The sequence below is a fragment of the Hylobates moloch genome, unplaced genomic scaffold (genome assembly GCF_009828535.3).
Source record: "Hylobates moloch isolate HMO894 unplaced genomic scaffold, HMol_V3 SCAFFOLD_1, whole genome shotgun sequence".
NCBI lineage: Eukaryota > Metazoa > Chordata > Mammalia > Primates > Hylobatidae > Hylobates > Hylobates moloch.
Genome location: NW_026652276.1, coordinates 146,790,169 through 146,807,362, shown reverse-complemented (window position 1 = coordinate 146,807,362; position 17,194 = coordinate 146,790,169). Strand labels below are relative to the sequence as shown.

The 17,194-nt window shown below is 37.9% G+C and overlaps 1 protein-coding gene across 1 annotated transcript in view; it reads right to left on the bottom strand.

The window, feature by feature from the left end:
- Positions 1 to 17,194, bottom strand: part of RAPGEF5 (Rap guanine nucleotide exchange factor 5) — a 239,561-nt gene that overhangs the window by 134,985 nt on the left and 87,382 nt on the right. Inside the window, exon 7 of the mRNA XM_032759601.2 lies at positions 13,965 to 14,013. Within this exon, the coding sequence (XP_032615492.1) occupies positions 13,965 to 14,013 (49 nt within the window). The remainder of the gene's footprint in view (positions 1 to 13,964; positions 14,014 to 17,194) is intronic.

Sequence of the window (17,194 nt, the reverse complement as noted above, 5' to 3'; positions counted from 1 at the left end):
TCTCTTTAATGCCTCTCCCCCACCTCACACCCACCTCTCTGCTCAATGTCTCAGGAAACTGTTTCTCCAGGCTTAGCAATGTGTATAAAACATGAGCAAGAAGAAGTAGGACTCTGAAGAGCTTAAAATCATTGTCCTGGACCACACAAGACCAGACAGTAACCTGCTCTCGGCAACATCACCTTACTGGCACCATCAGTGTTCAGTTCTTCTTCCCAGTATTAAATTCCCTACAACAGGAACAAGCTTCCACTTACAGCAATTCAATTAGCTTTGTCTACTAAGTGTTACACAGCTTGACTGAAGTGCCCCACGTATTTTTGAAAACCAAGACCTCAAAAACCTTGGATTCTGGAGTATGCGCTGCTGTAGTTATAATTATTCACCTCCTTGGCAAATCTGTTTCATTTACTATCTTAATGGACATGACCATATTGAAGGATTAAAAAGAAAATCATCTTGCCTTGCTTTCTGATTTTCTTAATTCTAAACAATTCTCAGGGTTAAAGGAATCTAACTTCTTATATTTACTACTCTCAGATCTCCTGCTCATCAGGAGAAATCTGTGAAAAGGGCTATTTTCTTTTATAGTATGCCATTGAATGGTTATTTATCATTTCGACTTAATAGCTCTAATTACAAAAGATAGTGCCATGGGACTTTTTTTAAAGGCAATTTTCTTTGTATCCCAGTGGGAGAGTTAGAAAAAATTTACAAAGCATCTGCTGAATGCATTTTCAATTATTCCTGGGCTTTACCAGTGCTATTACTTTCTTGATTGTAAGAATTTTACATTTTCAAATATGCTTTAACTTTACAATGCATTAAGAATTACTGTTTTAAGATTCTTATGATGGTTTTATCTCACTTAAAAAAAAAAGAAAGATACAACCCATCAAACATTGAATTGATCATTGCTCAACAAGAACATGCACCGGTGGAGACAGGATGTGAATATACAAAATTTGTCAGCAAGCAGGGACAGAAGAACTATCTCTGGAAATGTTAGAACAAGGAGTTATTATAGCACTGGAGAAGGAGACAGATTTTACAAACTTCAACAATCAGCATGGTGTTAGGCAAAGCTCTCTCTTTTGGGGAAAACATCCTAGGAATCATCAATTAGGAAGACAAGAATGTTGTGTTGATTATTTTAGGGGAAAACACATGACACTTCTTTCCTCTTGGCTGACAAATGCTAAACAACACATTCAGTGGGGTTATCAGACAAACGGTGTTGGCCTGTGCTGACCACAAATGAGAGTGATGGGCGCTGCCGGACACAGTATCGAGGATGTGGTAAAAGAAAAGAAAAGGACAGAAACAAACCATCTGGAAAAATCAATTCTGAGAGGATCCTGGTCCATCCTTTGAGAGGCTGTGAAAGTCTTGGGAAATGTACGTGGTTGAAAATATCACCAAAAAATAACCATAAACTTTTAATTACTTAAATATAGCCAACAGACTCCTCTTATAATGTAGCATTTTTTAGTGTAAACACTCTTTATTAGAACACTCAGCAATTAGATGGAAAGAAGATCAAAAGGAGATCATTCAAAATAATATCTCTATAAGCTTGAGGAGATTTTGGGCTGAGATGATGGGGTTTTCTAGATATACAATCATGTCATCTGCAAACAGGGATAATTTGACTTCCTCTTTTCCTAATTGAATACCCTTCATTTCCTTCTCCTGCCTGATTGCCCTGGCCAGAACTTCCAACACTATGTTGAATAGGAGTGGGGGGAGAGGGCATCCCTGTCTCGTGCCCATTTTCAAAGGGAATGCTTCCAGTTTTTGCCCATTCAGTATGATATTGGCTGTGGGTTTGTCATAGATAGCTCTTATTATTTTGAGATACGCCCCATCAATACCTAATTTATTGAGAGTTTTTAGCATGAAGGGTTGTTGAATTTTGTCAAAGGCCTTTTCTGCATCTATTGAGATAATCATGTGGTTTTGTCTTTGGTTCTGTTTATATGCTGGATTACATTTATTGATTTGCATATGTTGAACCAGCCTTGCATCCCAGGGATGAAGCCCACTTGATCATGGTGGATAAGCTTTTTATGTGCTGCTGGATTCGGTTTGCCAGTATTTTATTGAGGATTTTTGCATTGATGTTCATCAAGGATATTGGTCTAAAATTCTCTTTTTTGGTTGTGTCTCTGCCAGACTTTGGTATCACGATGATGCTGGCCTCATAAAATGAGTTAGTGAGGATTCCCTCTTTTTCTATTGATTGGAATAGTTTCAGAAGGAATGGTACCAGCTCCTCTTTGTACCTCTGGTAGAATTCGGCTGTGAATCCATCTGGTCCTGGACTCTTTTTGGTTGGTAAGCTATTGATTATTGCCTCAATTTCAGAGCCTGTTATTGGTCTATTCAGAGATTCAACTTCTTCCTGGTTTAGTCTTGGGAGGATGTATGTGTCGAGGAATTTATCCATTTCTTCTAGATTTTCTAGTTTATTTGCATAGAGGTGTTTATAGTATTCTCTGATGGTAGTTTGTATTTCTGTGGGATCGGTGGTGATATTCCCTTTGTCATTTTTTATTGCGTCTATTTGATTCTTCTCTCTTTTCTTCTTTATTAGTCTTGCTAGCGGTCTATCAATTTTGTTGATCTTTTCAAAAAACCAGCTCCTGGATTCATTAATTTTTTGAAGGGTTTTTTGTGCCTCTATTGCCTTCAGTTCTGCTCTGATCTTACTTATTTCTTGCCTTCTGCTAGCTTTTGAATGTGTTTCCTCTTGCTTTTCTAGTTCTTTTAATTGTGATGTTAGGGTGTCAATTTCAGATCTTTCCTGCTTTCTCCTGTGGGCATTTAGTGCTATAAATTTCCCTCTACACACTGCTTTGAATGTGTCCCAGACATTCTGGTATCAGAGAAATGCAAATCAAAACCACAATGAGATACCATCTCACACCAGTTAGAATGGCCATCATTAAAAAGTCAGGAAACAACAGGTGCTGGAGAGGATGTGGAGAAATAGAAACACTTTTATACTGTTGGTGGGACTGTAAACTAGTTCAACCATTGTGGAAGTCAGTGTGGCGATTCCTCAGGGATCTAGAACTAGAAATACCATTTGACCCAGCCATCCCATTACTGGGTATATACCCAAAGGATTATAAATCATGCTGCTATAAAGACACATGCACACGTATGTTTATTGCAGCACTATTCACAATAGCAAAGACTTGGAACCAACCTAAATGTCCAACAACGATAGACTGGATTAAGAAAATGTGGCACATATACACCATGGAATACTATGCAGCCATAAAAAATGATGAGTTCATGTCCTTTGTAGGGACATGGATGAAACTGGAAACCATCATTCTCAGCAAACTATCGCAAGGACAAAAAACCAAACACCGCATGTTCTCACTCATAGGTGGGAATTGAACAATGAGAACACATGGACACAGGAAGGGGAACATCACACACTGGGGACTGTTGTGGGGTTGGGGGAGGGGGAAGGGATAGCATTAGGAGACATACCTAATGCTAAATGACGAGTTAATGGGTGCAGCACACCAACATGGCACATGGATACATATGTAACAAACCTGCACGTTGTACACATGTACCCTAAAACTTAAAATATAATAATAAAATTTAAAAAAAATAAAAAATAATATCTCTATAGCTTTTTAAGATAACTTAAATTTCTTCCGAAAAAATTAAACACATATTATCAGAAAGGTAAAGGAAATTTGAGACAGCAATAATTATATTAAGCAAGTCAGCCTGTCTTTGCTGGCCCTTAATTTTGTTACTAACATCCATTCTAAAATCCCATTTGTCATGCATTCTCCTAAATATTAGCTATGTATTCACCAAAGGATCAAGGTAAAGTCTAATATGGTGCTACGTGAAAAGAAGAACCTGTCAACTAAAAATAAAAAGTAAAAATTTATAAGACCATAAAAGCAGAAGCTATTCCACAGGTATAAATTTTATTTTTTTCTTCTACACATGGAAAAGGGAAAGCCTTACTTATACTGTTAAAAATATTCTATCATGAATTTTATTTCTTGTGACAAAGCAACATGAATATCTTGTATTTAGAATATTCTGCTCCAAAGTAGCATATGCCTTTTCACTGGTGTCCAGTTTCAAACCTCACAAATGCCTCACGTGATGAGTCCTGCTAACATGTGACTGCTCCCAATATTACACACATATACTTGAAAAGGGGGCTTAAAACCTCTAAGTTTTCCAAAATCGTGTTACTGGTGATGTGATTGTTACTCACAGTAGATCTGGAAAGCTGGGACTTAAGACAAAGGGTAATTAAAAGAAAAAAAAAAAAAAAAGGCCGGGCGTGGTGGCTCACACCTGTAATCCCAGCACTTTGGGAGGACAAGGCGGGTGGATCACCTGAGGTGGGGTGTTTGAGACCAGCCTGACCAAGGTGGAGAAACCCCATCTCTACTGAAAAAAAAAATTAGCCAGGTGTGGTGACACATGCCTGTAATCCCAGCTACTTGGGAGGCTGAGGCAGGAGAATCGCTTGAACTCAGGAGGTGGAGGTTGCAGTGAGCTGAGATCGCGCCATTGCACTCCAGCCTGGGTGACAAGAGCAAAATTCCGTATCAAAAAAAAAAAAAAAAAATCAAACCCTTCAGATGGTCTCACAGAGCAGTCCTCAACCTTTCTGGCACCAGGGAACAGTTTCATGGAAGACAATTTTTCCATGGACCTGGAGAGGAAGGGGGAGATGGGATGGTTTTGGGATAAAATTGCTTCACCTCAGATCATCAGGCACTAGATTATCATAAGGAGCACACAACCTAGACCCCTTGCATGTGCAGTTCACAACAGGGGTCGCGCTCCTGTGAAAATCGAATGCTGCCACTGATCTGACAGGTGGTGGAACTCAGGGGGTAATGCTTGCTTGTTGCCACTCACCTCCTACTGTGCAGCCCAGTTCCCAATATGACACGGACAGGCACCAATCCATGGCCCAGGGATTGGGGACCCCAAGTCTAACAGGTCCACCTTGATTACCAGATCCTGGGGTTTCCTACTTGAATGTTTTACCTGGAGTTCACTGTCGTGGCAAATAAGAGTTACCAGGTTGTTGAAACCATATGCCCACCCCAAATGCCTATTTAAGCTTGAATGTAGGATTCTAAGGTCATATAGGATACATTCTTTGAACATAGGAATCAAAGATGTATCCTATATGTTCTTAGAAAAAACAATTTAACGTAAAACATTGGCTTCTCTCTTATCCGTTCTAGCCTCTTAAAAATAATAATGTTTTAAAAAGCTAAACACAATAAGCTAGCTGGGCACCATGGCTCACATCTGTAATCCCAGCACTTTGGGAGGTCAAGGCAGGAGAACTGCTTGAGCCCAGGAGCTTGAGACCAGCCTGGGCAACATAGCAAGACCCCATTTCTACCAAAAAAAAAAATTAAAAATTATCTGGGCATGGTGGCACATGACTGTAGTCCCAGTGACTCGGGAGGCTGAGGTGGGAGGATCACCTGACTCTGGGAGGTAAAGATTGCAGTGAGCCATGATCACACCACTGCACCCCAGCCTGGGTGACAGAATGAGACTGTCTCAAAACAAAACCAAAACCAAAAACACAATAGGCTAAACCATTTTATACATTTTGATATATCATATATATTGTAATATCTTAATAAAATATTTTGGTACATGAAGAACACTTTAACCTGAATTCCTGGCTGGTTTACCATAGAAAGAGGGAAAAAATGCTATTACCCACAACTTGAAGAGTTTATGAGTTTTCAATTCATTCCTTTCAATTTCCAGGAACAAAAGCAGACTAAGAAAGCCTTTTCACAAGTTACATATTTACTCTCATTATCTTGAAAATTACTAACCAAGAGTGGGAGTGTGGCTGGAAATGCCAGAGACCAGGTGTTGGAAAACCTGAGTTTGCATTCTGCCTGCAGACTTTCTAGCCTGTGTGAGTCTCAGGGTGGCACCTCCTCTCTAAATCTTGTGATTGAAACAGTGCAAACAATTCTTTCTGGGGTGATCACATTACTCTTGCCTGCCCAGCAGCCATTCTCCCCTCTGCTGGTGTTCTTTGTAGAGCCATGAATTTTGCTTGTGCGGGGTTGACTTGACCTGTCTACCTCCCCCTGCCATTCTCCTGCTGCTCCAGAGGTGGGCACTTCATCCTTCCAACAAGATCACTTAGCAAAGCTTCTTTTGGGGCTATCAGGACAACCCTCACTGAGACTGTTAAACTCTACAGAGTCCTTGAGGCAAAAAATTCCCTTTTTGGTTTTCAGTTAGTTTTTCTGTCACATGCACCTAAAATAATCCTGAATAAAATAGTCCCAAGGTCGTGACTGAGGTGAATCAATGTAAAAAGTGAAAACATTGTTATAATAGGATTTTTAAATATTAGAGCTGGAAGGAATCACTGAGGTTACAAGATTTTACACCAGCCCTTGCAAGATACAAATGAAATCACAAAGCTAAGGTCGCAAAGACATGTAATGGCAAAAATAAAACAGAGCCTGGAGCCCCTTCTTTCCTTTTCAAACTTTAAAATCCCAGATACTTTAGTTTTAAAACACTTAACTAGCTATGGGCTAAGGACAGAGAGTGAAATTTTAATGCTGCCAAGGAGATTGACCACAATGAGATTTCTGGCTTTCCAGAAATAGAAGCCCACCATGGCACAAATTTCAGATGATCTAAAGATAATGAGAGCTACAAGTGCTTTGGATTCCCTGGAAAAGGGAAGTAACACATCTCCCAAGACACTAATGAGCCAACATTAGCAGGAGAATAAGCAATCCAACAACAAGAAAGAAGTACAAGGATATCTGTGCAAATTTCTGCAAATTTTATGAAGCCTTAAAATGCTATTCACATCCACTAAGTTTCGCTCTTAGGGTAGAAAACTGTTCAAAGGCACATCCTAATGGCCTTTTAGAAAATTACAACAAATAGACTTTTTACTAAGCTACTGCCTTTAATTATTTATAAAACCTACATTGATTGGCAGTTACTTTTATTTCTGTTTGTAGAGTGGGCTGAAACCAAAAATTATTTACATTAATGCTCATTTTAATAACCTCTTGCAGTTAGACATAAATCTGGCAGGACCACCTGAGCCCTAATTAACAGTTTTACTACAAGACATAAGATAGTAGGGTAATCAATTCTTTCTGTCAAGCTCCAGATGTGCCAGCTATCATTTTAAATACTTTTTTATTTGACGTATATTAGCTTATTTTTCTTCTCCTTTAAAAAATATTCAAAATAGTTTTAAAAATAAGAAGCATACATAGAAAACACCATTCAGCAGCTGGAACTCTACTTAATTAAGGCCATGCTTAATGGTTCTGCATTTGATCACCTCCTAAAATCACAATAAGTTTACCTTTCTCTGACACTCACCGACTCATTAATGCATTCTATTTATGAAACATATGCTATGATTTTAAAACAGCAGGGGCCATACTTGTCCTTGCTCACTATTGCAACCTGTGCCTTACACTGCATTCAGCATATAGTTTGTGCCCAGCTAGAGTTTGATAAAGGAACGAATGAATACAATACCTATGACTTAGGCTCTTTTGTACCTTGCCATTGTTACTTTGCATCCACACTCTATGCCAACTCAAGCACTGAGAATGCACAGTGAATCAGGCAGGTTGTCTCTAATATTTCCATATTTGAATTCTTTGAATACAGTAATATATATCTTGTTGGTTATTTTTACCCCTAGATTGTTTCCCAAATTTATTGTAGTTCAGGGTGGGGAGGGGTTGTAAGAAAGAAATGTCTTTGTTTTTTCCTAATACAATCTTCTTCATTTATATTGCTCTTCTAATCAGAAAACATTATATTTAATTAAAGTCAGGGGCAAAATAAGAATCATTGAATTGAATAATATCAATCACAACTATCATTGATATTATTCAAACTTATACTGCAAGGCTCTAATGAAATATTATAATATGGGGAAAAAGGAATTATATGCATTGGTAAACACAGACAAAACAGTCATCATTGACAGATGATGAATTTGTCCATGTGGAAAATCCAAGAATTTTTAAGGAAGCTGTTAGAACTCATTGGAGTTAAACAATTTTGAGGGACACAAAATCGAAAATTCTCATACAACAAAAAAAAGAGCCAACTAGAAGAAATAATAGATGTAGATACAGATAAACTGATTCTGAAGTTTTTATGGAGAGGGAAAAAACTGAGAAATAGTCAACACAAGATTGAAAGTGAAGAACAAAGTTGGAAGGCAGACACTACTCAATTTCAATACTTAACGTAAAGGTACAGCAATCAAGACAGTGTGGCATTGTTGAAAGAATAGACAAATAGGCCAGGTGCGGTGGCTCACGCCTGTAATCTCAGCACTTTGGGAGGCCGAGGCAGGCAAATCACCTGAGGTTGGGAGTTTGGGACCAGCCTGACCAACATGGAGAAACCCTGTCTCTACTAAAAATACAAAATTAGCCGGGCATGGTGGCACCTGCATGCCTGCAATCCCAGCTACTCAGGAGGCTGAGGCAGGAGAATCACTTGAACCAGGGAGGCGGAGGTTGTGGTAAGCCAAGATCGCGCCATTGCAACAGAGTGAGACCCTGTCTCAAAAATAATAACAATAATATTAATCCTATAAAAATGGATTTTACATATAGCTACGGTAATCAATATTGTAATATTGATGGATACCAATGGAATCTGTTCAGTGGAACAGAACAAAGAACTCAGAAATACTCCCATACAAATATGCCCACATGACTTTTGACAAAGGTGCAAAAGCAATTGGAGGAAAGATGGTCTTTCCAACAAATGGTGCTGAGATGACTGAACATTCAGAGGCCAAAAAAAAGAGAAACTTGACCTAAGTCTCATACCTTATATCAAAACTAACTCAAAGTGATCATGGACTTAAATGTAAAACACAAAACTAAAACTTTTAGGGGAAGAAAAGGCATAGAAAATATTTGGACTCTAGAGCTAGGTAAATAGTTCTTTGATTTAACCCTAAAGCATTAAAAGACTCATTAAAAATTAATAAATTGGACTTTATAAAAATTAAAACCCTTTGATCTGTGAAAGACTCTGTTGAGAGGATGAAAAAGACAAGCTACAGACTAGAAGAAAATATTTGCCAACCAGTCCTTATCAACAAAGGACTACTACCTAGAATACATAAAGAACTCTCAAAACTCAACAATAAAAAACAAGCAATTCAATTAAAAAATGGGCAGAAGGCATCAACAAACAATTCACCAAAAACAACATTCAGATGGCAAATAAGCACTTGAGAAGATCAACATTATTAGCCATCAGGGAAATGCAAATAAAAACGACGACGACACACTACACACCTATCAGAATGGCTAAAATTAAAAAAAATAATAATAATGATACTAAATGCTGGCAAGGATGCAGCGAATCTGAGAGAATCTGGAGCACTTATACATGGCTAGTGAGAATATAAAAATGGCACAGCTACTGTGAAAGATAGTTTAGCTGTTTCTCAAAAAACTAAACATATAAACATAGAACACAGCAATTGTACTCCTGAGTATTTATTCCAGAGAAATGAAGATAGGCTCACAAACACAAAAAACCCTAAATAGGAATGTTTGTAGTAGCTTCATTCAAAATAGCCAAAGAACTGGAAACAACCCAGATGTCCTTCAATTGGTGAATGGTTAAAAGCATTACGGTACATTCATGCCACGGAACACTATTCAGCAATAAAAAAGAAAGCACTCAGCCTGAGCAATACAAAAAATAAACAAAATTAGCTAGGTGTAGTGGTGTGCATCGGTAGTCCCAGCCACTCAGGAGACTGAGGTGGGAAGATTGCTTTAGCCTTCCTTGGTCAAGGCTGTAGTGAGCTGAGATCGTGCCACCGCACTGCAGCCTGGGCGAGAGAGTGAGACCCTGTCTCAAAACAAACAAACAAACAAACAAAAACAAGGAAAAAGCTATCGATATATCCAACCAACAACCTGAATGAAGCTTCAGAAAATCATGCCATGTGAAAAGAGCCCATTTCAATAGGTTACATACTGTCTGATTCTATTTATATAATATTTTTGAAATGACAGAAATAGAGAACAGATTAGTGATTGCCAGGAATTAAGAAGAGAAAAGAGGTAGTGGGAAGTCAGTGTAGCTATAAAGGAGCAACATGAGGGATAGCTGTGTTGATGAAAATGTTAATGTTCTGGTTGTGATACTGTACTGTAGTTTTGCAAAATGTTATCATTGGGGGAACTTCCATAAAAGATACTCTGGATCTGTCTGTATTATTTATTACAATTGTGTGCAAATCTACAGTTATCTCAAAAGAGCATATATAAGATGATCCTTTTATTAAATCAGCAGCATATTAATATATAATACCTGTGTATTAATTTTAAAAATTTGGTGGCTGGGTGCGGTGGCTTACGACTATAATCCCAGTAGTTTGGGAGACAGAGGCGGGTGGATCACCTGAAGTCAGGAGTTCAAAACCAACTTGGCCAACATGGCGAAACCCTGTCTCTACTAAAAATAAAAACATTAGCCGGGTGTGGTGGTACATGCCTGTATTCCCAGCCACTAGGGAGGCTGAAGCAGCAGAATTGTTTGAACCTGGGAGGCGGAGGTTGCAGTGAGCCGAAATTGTGCCACTGCACTCCATTCTGGGCGACAGAGCGAGACTCCATCTCAAAAAAACAAAAAACAAAAAACAAAAAAAAGAGAAAAAGAAAAAAGAAAAAAATAATTGGAAATAGCCAAAATACAAAGAATTAAAATTAAAATTAAAAATTAAAAAATGTTTGGAAATAAAATAAGAGTATTAGTGATTATATTGATGAGATGATACATAACTTTCAAATTTCTTCTTCATACATTCATGTATTACAAAAGTTTTTTTCAATGAGCATGCTCTACTATGATAGCAAGAAAAAATAAAGCTATTTTCATCATGAAAAAGAGAATACATGCTACTGTATACAACTTTTTTCACTGAAAAAATTACTATATTAATTCTTCCAAACATCATTTTAAAAGCTGTTTAATATTCCAATGCACTGATCTATCAATTTTATTATTTCCTTATCATAAGGAATTAAGGATTGTTTCTACTTTCTGTTAAAAAAAATGCAACAGATATTCTTCTATCTTAATCTTCACATGCATCTCTGATTATGTCCTACAGCCAGACCTCCAGTCATATAAACCTATTGGATTACAGAGTTACTGGAATATACTGAACAACTGCTTTCCTGAAAAACTATGAATTTATGTCCCCATCATTAGTATAAGTGTATGAGATCATTTTACTCTGTCCCTGAGCAGTTGCCAAAATTGTATTCACATTCCAAACTCCACTGATCAAGTAAGGAAAACAGACATGCAAATCTCATACAGTGACATCACAACATAATAAAATTGACTTCATACCAGTCTTTGACATTATACAATCTAACATGTACGGGTCTTGCTTGCTCATCTTCATCTCCCTCCGCCTGCAGAAAGTTGAAACTTCTTCATCTGACATTGCAAAGCTACCTCTCTCAGCCTCATTCACTTGCCTCCTTGCAGTCTCTCAAACCCATCTGGCACAATGTGTCCACCCAAATACTCTGTGGATAGCCACAGGACTCACTCCCTCACCAACTTCAGGTCTTGGCTCAAAAATCTCTAAATCAGAGGCTTTCCAATCCCACTCCATGTAAATCAGCCACCCCTTCTCCAGCCTCCCTAGCTGTATTTACTTGCTCTTTCTCTGGCAATGACGTGCTATAACTTTTTTATTACTTCTCTACTTTATTCTGAAATTAAAAAAAATCAAATCCTATCCTTCAAGACACTGTCATCCCAACTTGTACGGACTGTACATTTGTCTCTTTATCATGACAAGAATCAAGATCAGCTCCAGCACAATTTATTTCTACGCCCTCCCTCCTACAATCTTTTTTTTAGAGTTACTTTTTTGATAAATAATAATTGTATATATTTGTATGGTACACGATATTTTAATACATGCAAATATTGTGTAATAATCAAATCAGGGTAGTTGGGATATCCATCACCTCAAACATATATCATTTGTATTGAGAACATTTCAAATCTTCTTTTCTAGCTATTTTGCAATATACAATAAATTATTGATAACTATAGCCACCATACTGTGCTATTGAACAGTAGAGAATTTACTCCTCTATCTAACTGTATTTTTGTACCCATTAACCAACTCTTCATCCCTCCTACCCTTGCCAGCCTCTAGCAACCATCATTCTACTCTCTATCTCAATGAGATCAACTTTTCTCGCTGCCACATATGAGTGAAAACATGCAGTATTTGTCTTTTTGTGCCTAGCTTATTTCACTTAACATAATGTCCTCCAGGCTTATCTATGATGCTACAAACGATGGGCTTTATTCTTTTTCATGGCTGAACAATATTTCATCGTGTATATGTGCCAAATTTTCTTTATCCATTTATCTGTTGATACATACTTAAGTTGATTCCACATCTTGCCTATTGTGAATAGTGCTGCAATAAATATGGGAGTGCAGATATCTCTTTGATACACTGATTTCCATGGGATTGCTGAATCCTATGGTAGTTCTATTTTTACATTTTTGAAGAACCTCCATACTGTTTCCCATAGTGGCTGTACTAATTTACATTCCCACCAACAGTGTATGAGAGTTTCCCTTTTTCCACATTCTTGCCAGCATCTATTATTTTTTGTGTTTTTGATAACAGCCATTCTAGCTGGGATGAGGAGAAATCTCAATGTGATTTTGATTTGCATTTCCCTCCTGCAATCTTTATTGATGTCCTTTCTCTACATTGGCCTCCACCTCTGCAAATATAATGCTGTTCACTGGGGAGCCTTATTCATGCCGCCCTCTGTTCAATACCCAAGATTGCTATTCCTTGCATCCTCCTTCCCACTACCTTTATAGCTTCCAGTCTCTATGTCCTCAACATCTGCCAAACCAACAAAGAAAGTCATATGAATGTAATAAGCTAATTCACACTAAGGTCTTTTGGTTCAAATAGTAACTGAGAAAAAAATCAAATTCTTAGGGTTTCTAACTGGAAAAAGAAAGATATAAAATGTACAGTTTGTGTTCCTGAGACATTTCCATTCCATCTTATTTCTTCAAGTTTGGTCATCACTTTGATTTTGTCATAATCTTTCTGCCTGAAACGTCTTATTCTAGTTTAACATTATCCAAGAAGTACCTCCCTTGTGATTTTCATTCCATTCAGCATTGACCTCCTCCCTCCGAAGGGAGGAGCAGCAAAGAATGCCTCCTACTGACATTCCTCCCATCTAAGCAAGCATTTTTCTACTTCAGTGAGTCTACATTTCATATTGGATTCTAGCAGATTATGTTTTTTCTCCTTTAAAATGTATTTGAAAGCCCCCTTTTCCTTTCCACATGTTACTTCCACAGATTATACCCTATAGGTATGAGGAATCAGACCTATCAAGCAATCCTAGGAATAATGTTTGCTTTGAAATCTCATTAAGCAATTCAATTATTTTTAGAAGAAACTACTTTGAGATTTTTTTAAAGCCTTATAAAAAAGACCACCTCTACAGTACCCATTGTCCTTTGTCATTAAGATACATTATACAAGGTGATCGGCTTACTTTGTCATGTACCTAGATCCTTATATGGTTGCAATGGACTTCAAACATATTTTTAACTTTAAATTTCATTTTTTCTTGAAATCAAAAATAGATTAGAGCAAAGCAGTGACATTTTATCTTAAAGAACTACATATAACATCCTGTGCTATTCTGATGGCAGAACAAATGATTTTTAAAAACAAATGGTATAATTCTTTGCATTCTACACCACAACTTCCTGAGATACACTCAACTGCACACTACCAGATGATATGTGAAATACCCCCAAAGAATTAGAATCTTCCTCCAGCCCCATAAAAGACGACTTACCAGACTTCCTTGCTTTCAAAGCAATAACAGCTGCTAGCTCTCTCTGCATCTAATAAAATATTAGAGGGGGAAATCAAATTAGAAGAAGAAAAATGTAGGCATCAAAAGCAGTATTTTTTTCTTAGCTATCCAACCCAAATTCAGAGCTGTTGCAATTAAACCTAAGTTTGCTGCCAGCACTTTTTTGATTTTTGCTTGTTTTTAGTACATGGAAAAACCTCTGCATAGAAACTTTTAGAAGAATCATATTGAATTACTTTTTTAAAAGTTAGTTGCCAGAATGTATACATTGTAAAACACTGGTATTTACCCTGTGATGATGGGAAGCACCTAAAAAAACTATATAATATTCAGATATAATACAATTATGAATTATTAAAATACACATGATACCATAATAAAGATGAAATATATAGAAATTCTAGTAAAGTTGATATAGGTAATCCTGGTTTAATTGGACCTCTGCTCAAATATGAATGTTCACTGCAAGTCTGACAGGTTTACAGCAACCATTTTGGATAATAGCAAGCATCATCAATGCATAGGGCAGGTGAAATGGGAATAGACTAGATGACCTTTAAAATCCTAAACGTCTTAAACCCTACTTACTTGTCCAAAGTTTTTAGCACTTAATCTCACTCTCATCCTTCTCACTTTGAATACTTAAATCCTTCCTTGAAAACATTTTCAAAGCAGAACACGAAACAGTGACAAAAATGATAAGCACAGTCACTTTCAAAGATAACATGAAGGTATCAATAAAAATTCCATAATGAGGAAGCTCTCTCCCCTTCAGGACACAATCTCTTAAACTCAGAAGTTTGTGTGTTCAGGTGTTTGGAACTGGTGATGGTGGGATTTTTTTTCGGGGGGTGGAGGTATCAGGCAGCAGAATATATTGCAGTAATGACACTTTAAAGGGAGCTCAAGGTTAAATTGCAGATTTGCTATTCAAATTAATGTAATCTACACTCATTTACTGGAAAGCAAGTGTAGCAATATGCTAGATCCTGAGACTCCACCTAGGACTGGCTTTCTCAACGGCCAGGGCATCATCACCCCTGCAGAAGGCAGCTTATCCCACGTACTGTCTTTATTGCTGCACTTACTCTGATGGGCTACGTGAAAGCCATTCAAAAATGCATAGTCTTGATTTAGCTGATTCTTTGACACCATAAGATTCTCTCAGGAAAATTACACAGCAGTGAGAAGACAATCAGTCCCTCTCCAACCTTAGGAGTTTGAGCTCTGAAAATGCTCACAGTTGGAAAGTTTACAGTTAAAGAACTTAGCGGGAAGAGTACTGAGGCAGACAGAAGTGATGAATGACCACAAGAAAACCTTCGTAAGTACTGGTATGCATACTCAAATAAATTTAAAAAGCATCAAAGTAAAAATATCAATTACTGCATATTTTACATATTTTAAGTTGTTTGTAAGGTTTATTGTAGTATTATCAGTTTTTTTAGGATTTTCTTCATTCACAGTGTCACAAATATTTGGAGTTGGGACAAAGAGGCAGATTATAAACATTCACAAGGGTCTTGTCAATGGTTTCTAGATTCTATGACCTCCCAGGGAAAACCCCACTGTGGCACACACACAGGGAGAAGGCAGAGATGGAAAATCATGCACGAGGTGGATCACTTAATTTGCTCACAAAGGATCAAAACCAGTCATCTCCAGCTTCCTCTTTTAATTTTCCACACCTGAATTCCCTTTATGGGATTCTCAGTTTTTCCTTTTGCAATTAGAAAATGATGCCCAAAATAGAAACAGCTCAGAAAAAGAAAAGATTATATTCCCACCATTGTATAACACTACAGCTTTTCAAAGAGTTGACAGAGAAAGAAAGGAAAGAATGAGATGAGCAAGCAAAAAATGGAGCATTTCCAGGGCACTTGGGAGGGTGAGAGACAGGCAGTGAGAAAGGCACGAAGAACTTCACAGTTCAACTTAGAACCTAGGCTGCTTTTTTAAATAAAATAAATGAGATTACTGTACTGTACTACACTACATCAACTGAACCTCTGCCATGGGAGGATACAAGTATTTTATGCAAAGCAGGGTGTACGATAGCTTCCGTGTTTCTGCACTGGGAGGGAAAAAGGTTTTGACAAAAAAAAAAAAAAAAAAGAAACCCAAAGATAGGTTAGTCTTCCTACAAGATGCAAAGGGGAAAGTGCTGATCCAGCAGAGCACACACTGGGTAAGATCCCTTTTATGCTGCTACAGCATCTTCACAGTTCTTTTTTGTTTTTTTAAATGACCTAGCAATCAATTAATCATTTAAAGTTGTGTGACTAATGCCTATATTTTGGCTGGAAACTCCACTGAGGCAGGGACCTGTTTGCCATTTCTTCGCATTATCCTGGGCAGTTGACACTCACTCATTAGCCCACAAGAGGTGGTTAAAGAGACAACCCTATCTATACAAAGACAGAAGGAGAAAATACAGAAGGACCGAGGGGAGAGAAAAAACTTCCCGAGGGTGGACAATGAAAATTCAGAGAAGGCATTCCCCTGTCATAAGCTACTCCCAGCAGAAATCTTCAGAACATGTTAGAAGGATTCAAAGCTGGCCTTTGCAAATAATTGTTAGGTTTATATGAAACTGAATTGAAAACTAAAACTCTGAGCAATTACATAAACAGGGACTACACTTTTCTTTGTGTGCTAACAAGGGACCTGTTGGCACTGCAAAAGAAATGTCATACTCCAGTGCCAGTTGAGCCTTCAAATAACTAAGGCTCTGGCTGACATTCTGACCAAAACCTCCTGAGACACCCTGAGCAGGAACTACCTAGCTAAGGTGCTTCTCAACTCCCAACATGTGGGGGATCGGTCAGATTGGTGGGAAAAACTATAGGGGAAGGACATAAACCTTCTGAAAGGTCGGAAGGTTCTGCAGAGCCCTGGGGGAGAACAGGTGAAGGCAGCTGTTCTATAAAACTGAGGCAGAGGGCAAGGAGTAGGTACAAAAGAGTGTGGGGGAATTTATCTTAAACAAGCTTGCTTACTTATGTTGACTAGGAACTGACCTTTGATCATCTATGTACACCTGACGTTCCATGAAAGGGGAACAATGAATGTTAATTACCTACAGGTAGTGTTGGCTCCAGGTTTTCGGCACTGCACCTGCACTGAATAAAACCAAGCAGCTCCAGCTTCTCAGGGCTGCTCTCTGGCCACTAGAGCCAGGCAGTCACCTAGGTGCTCTCACACTGCTT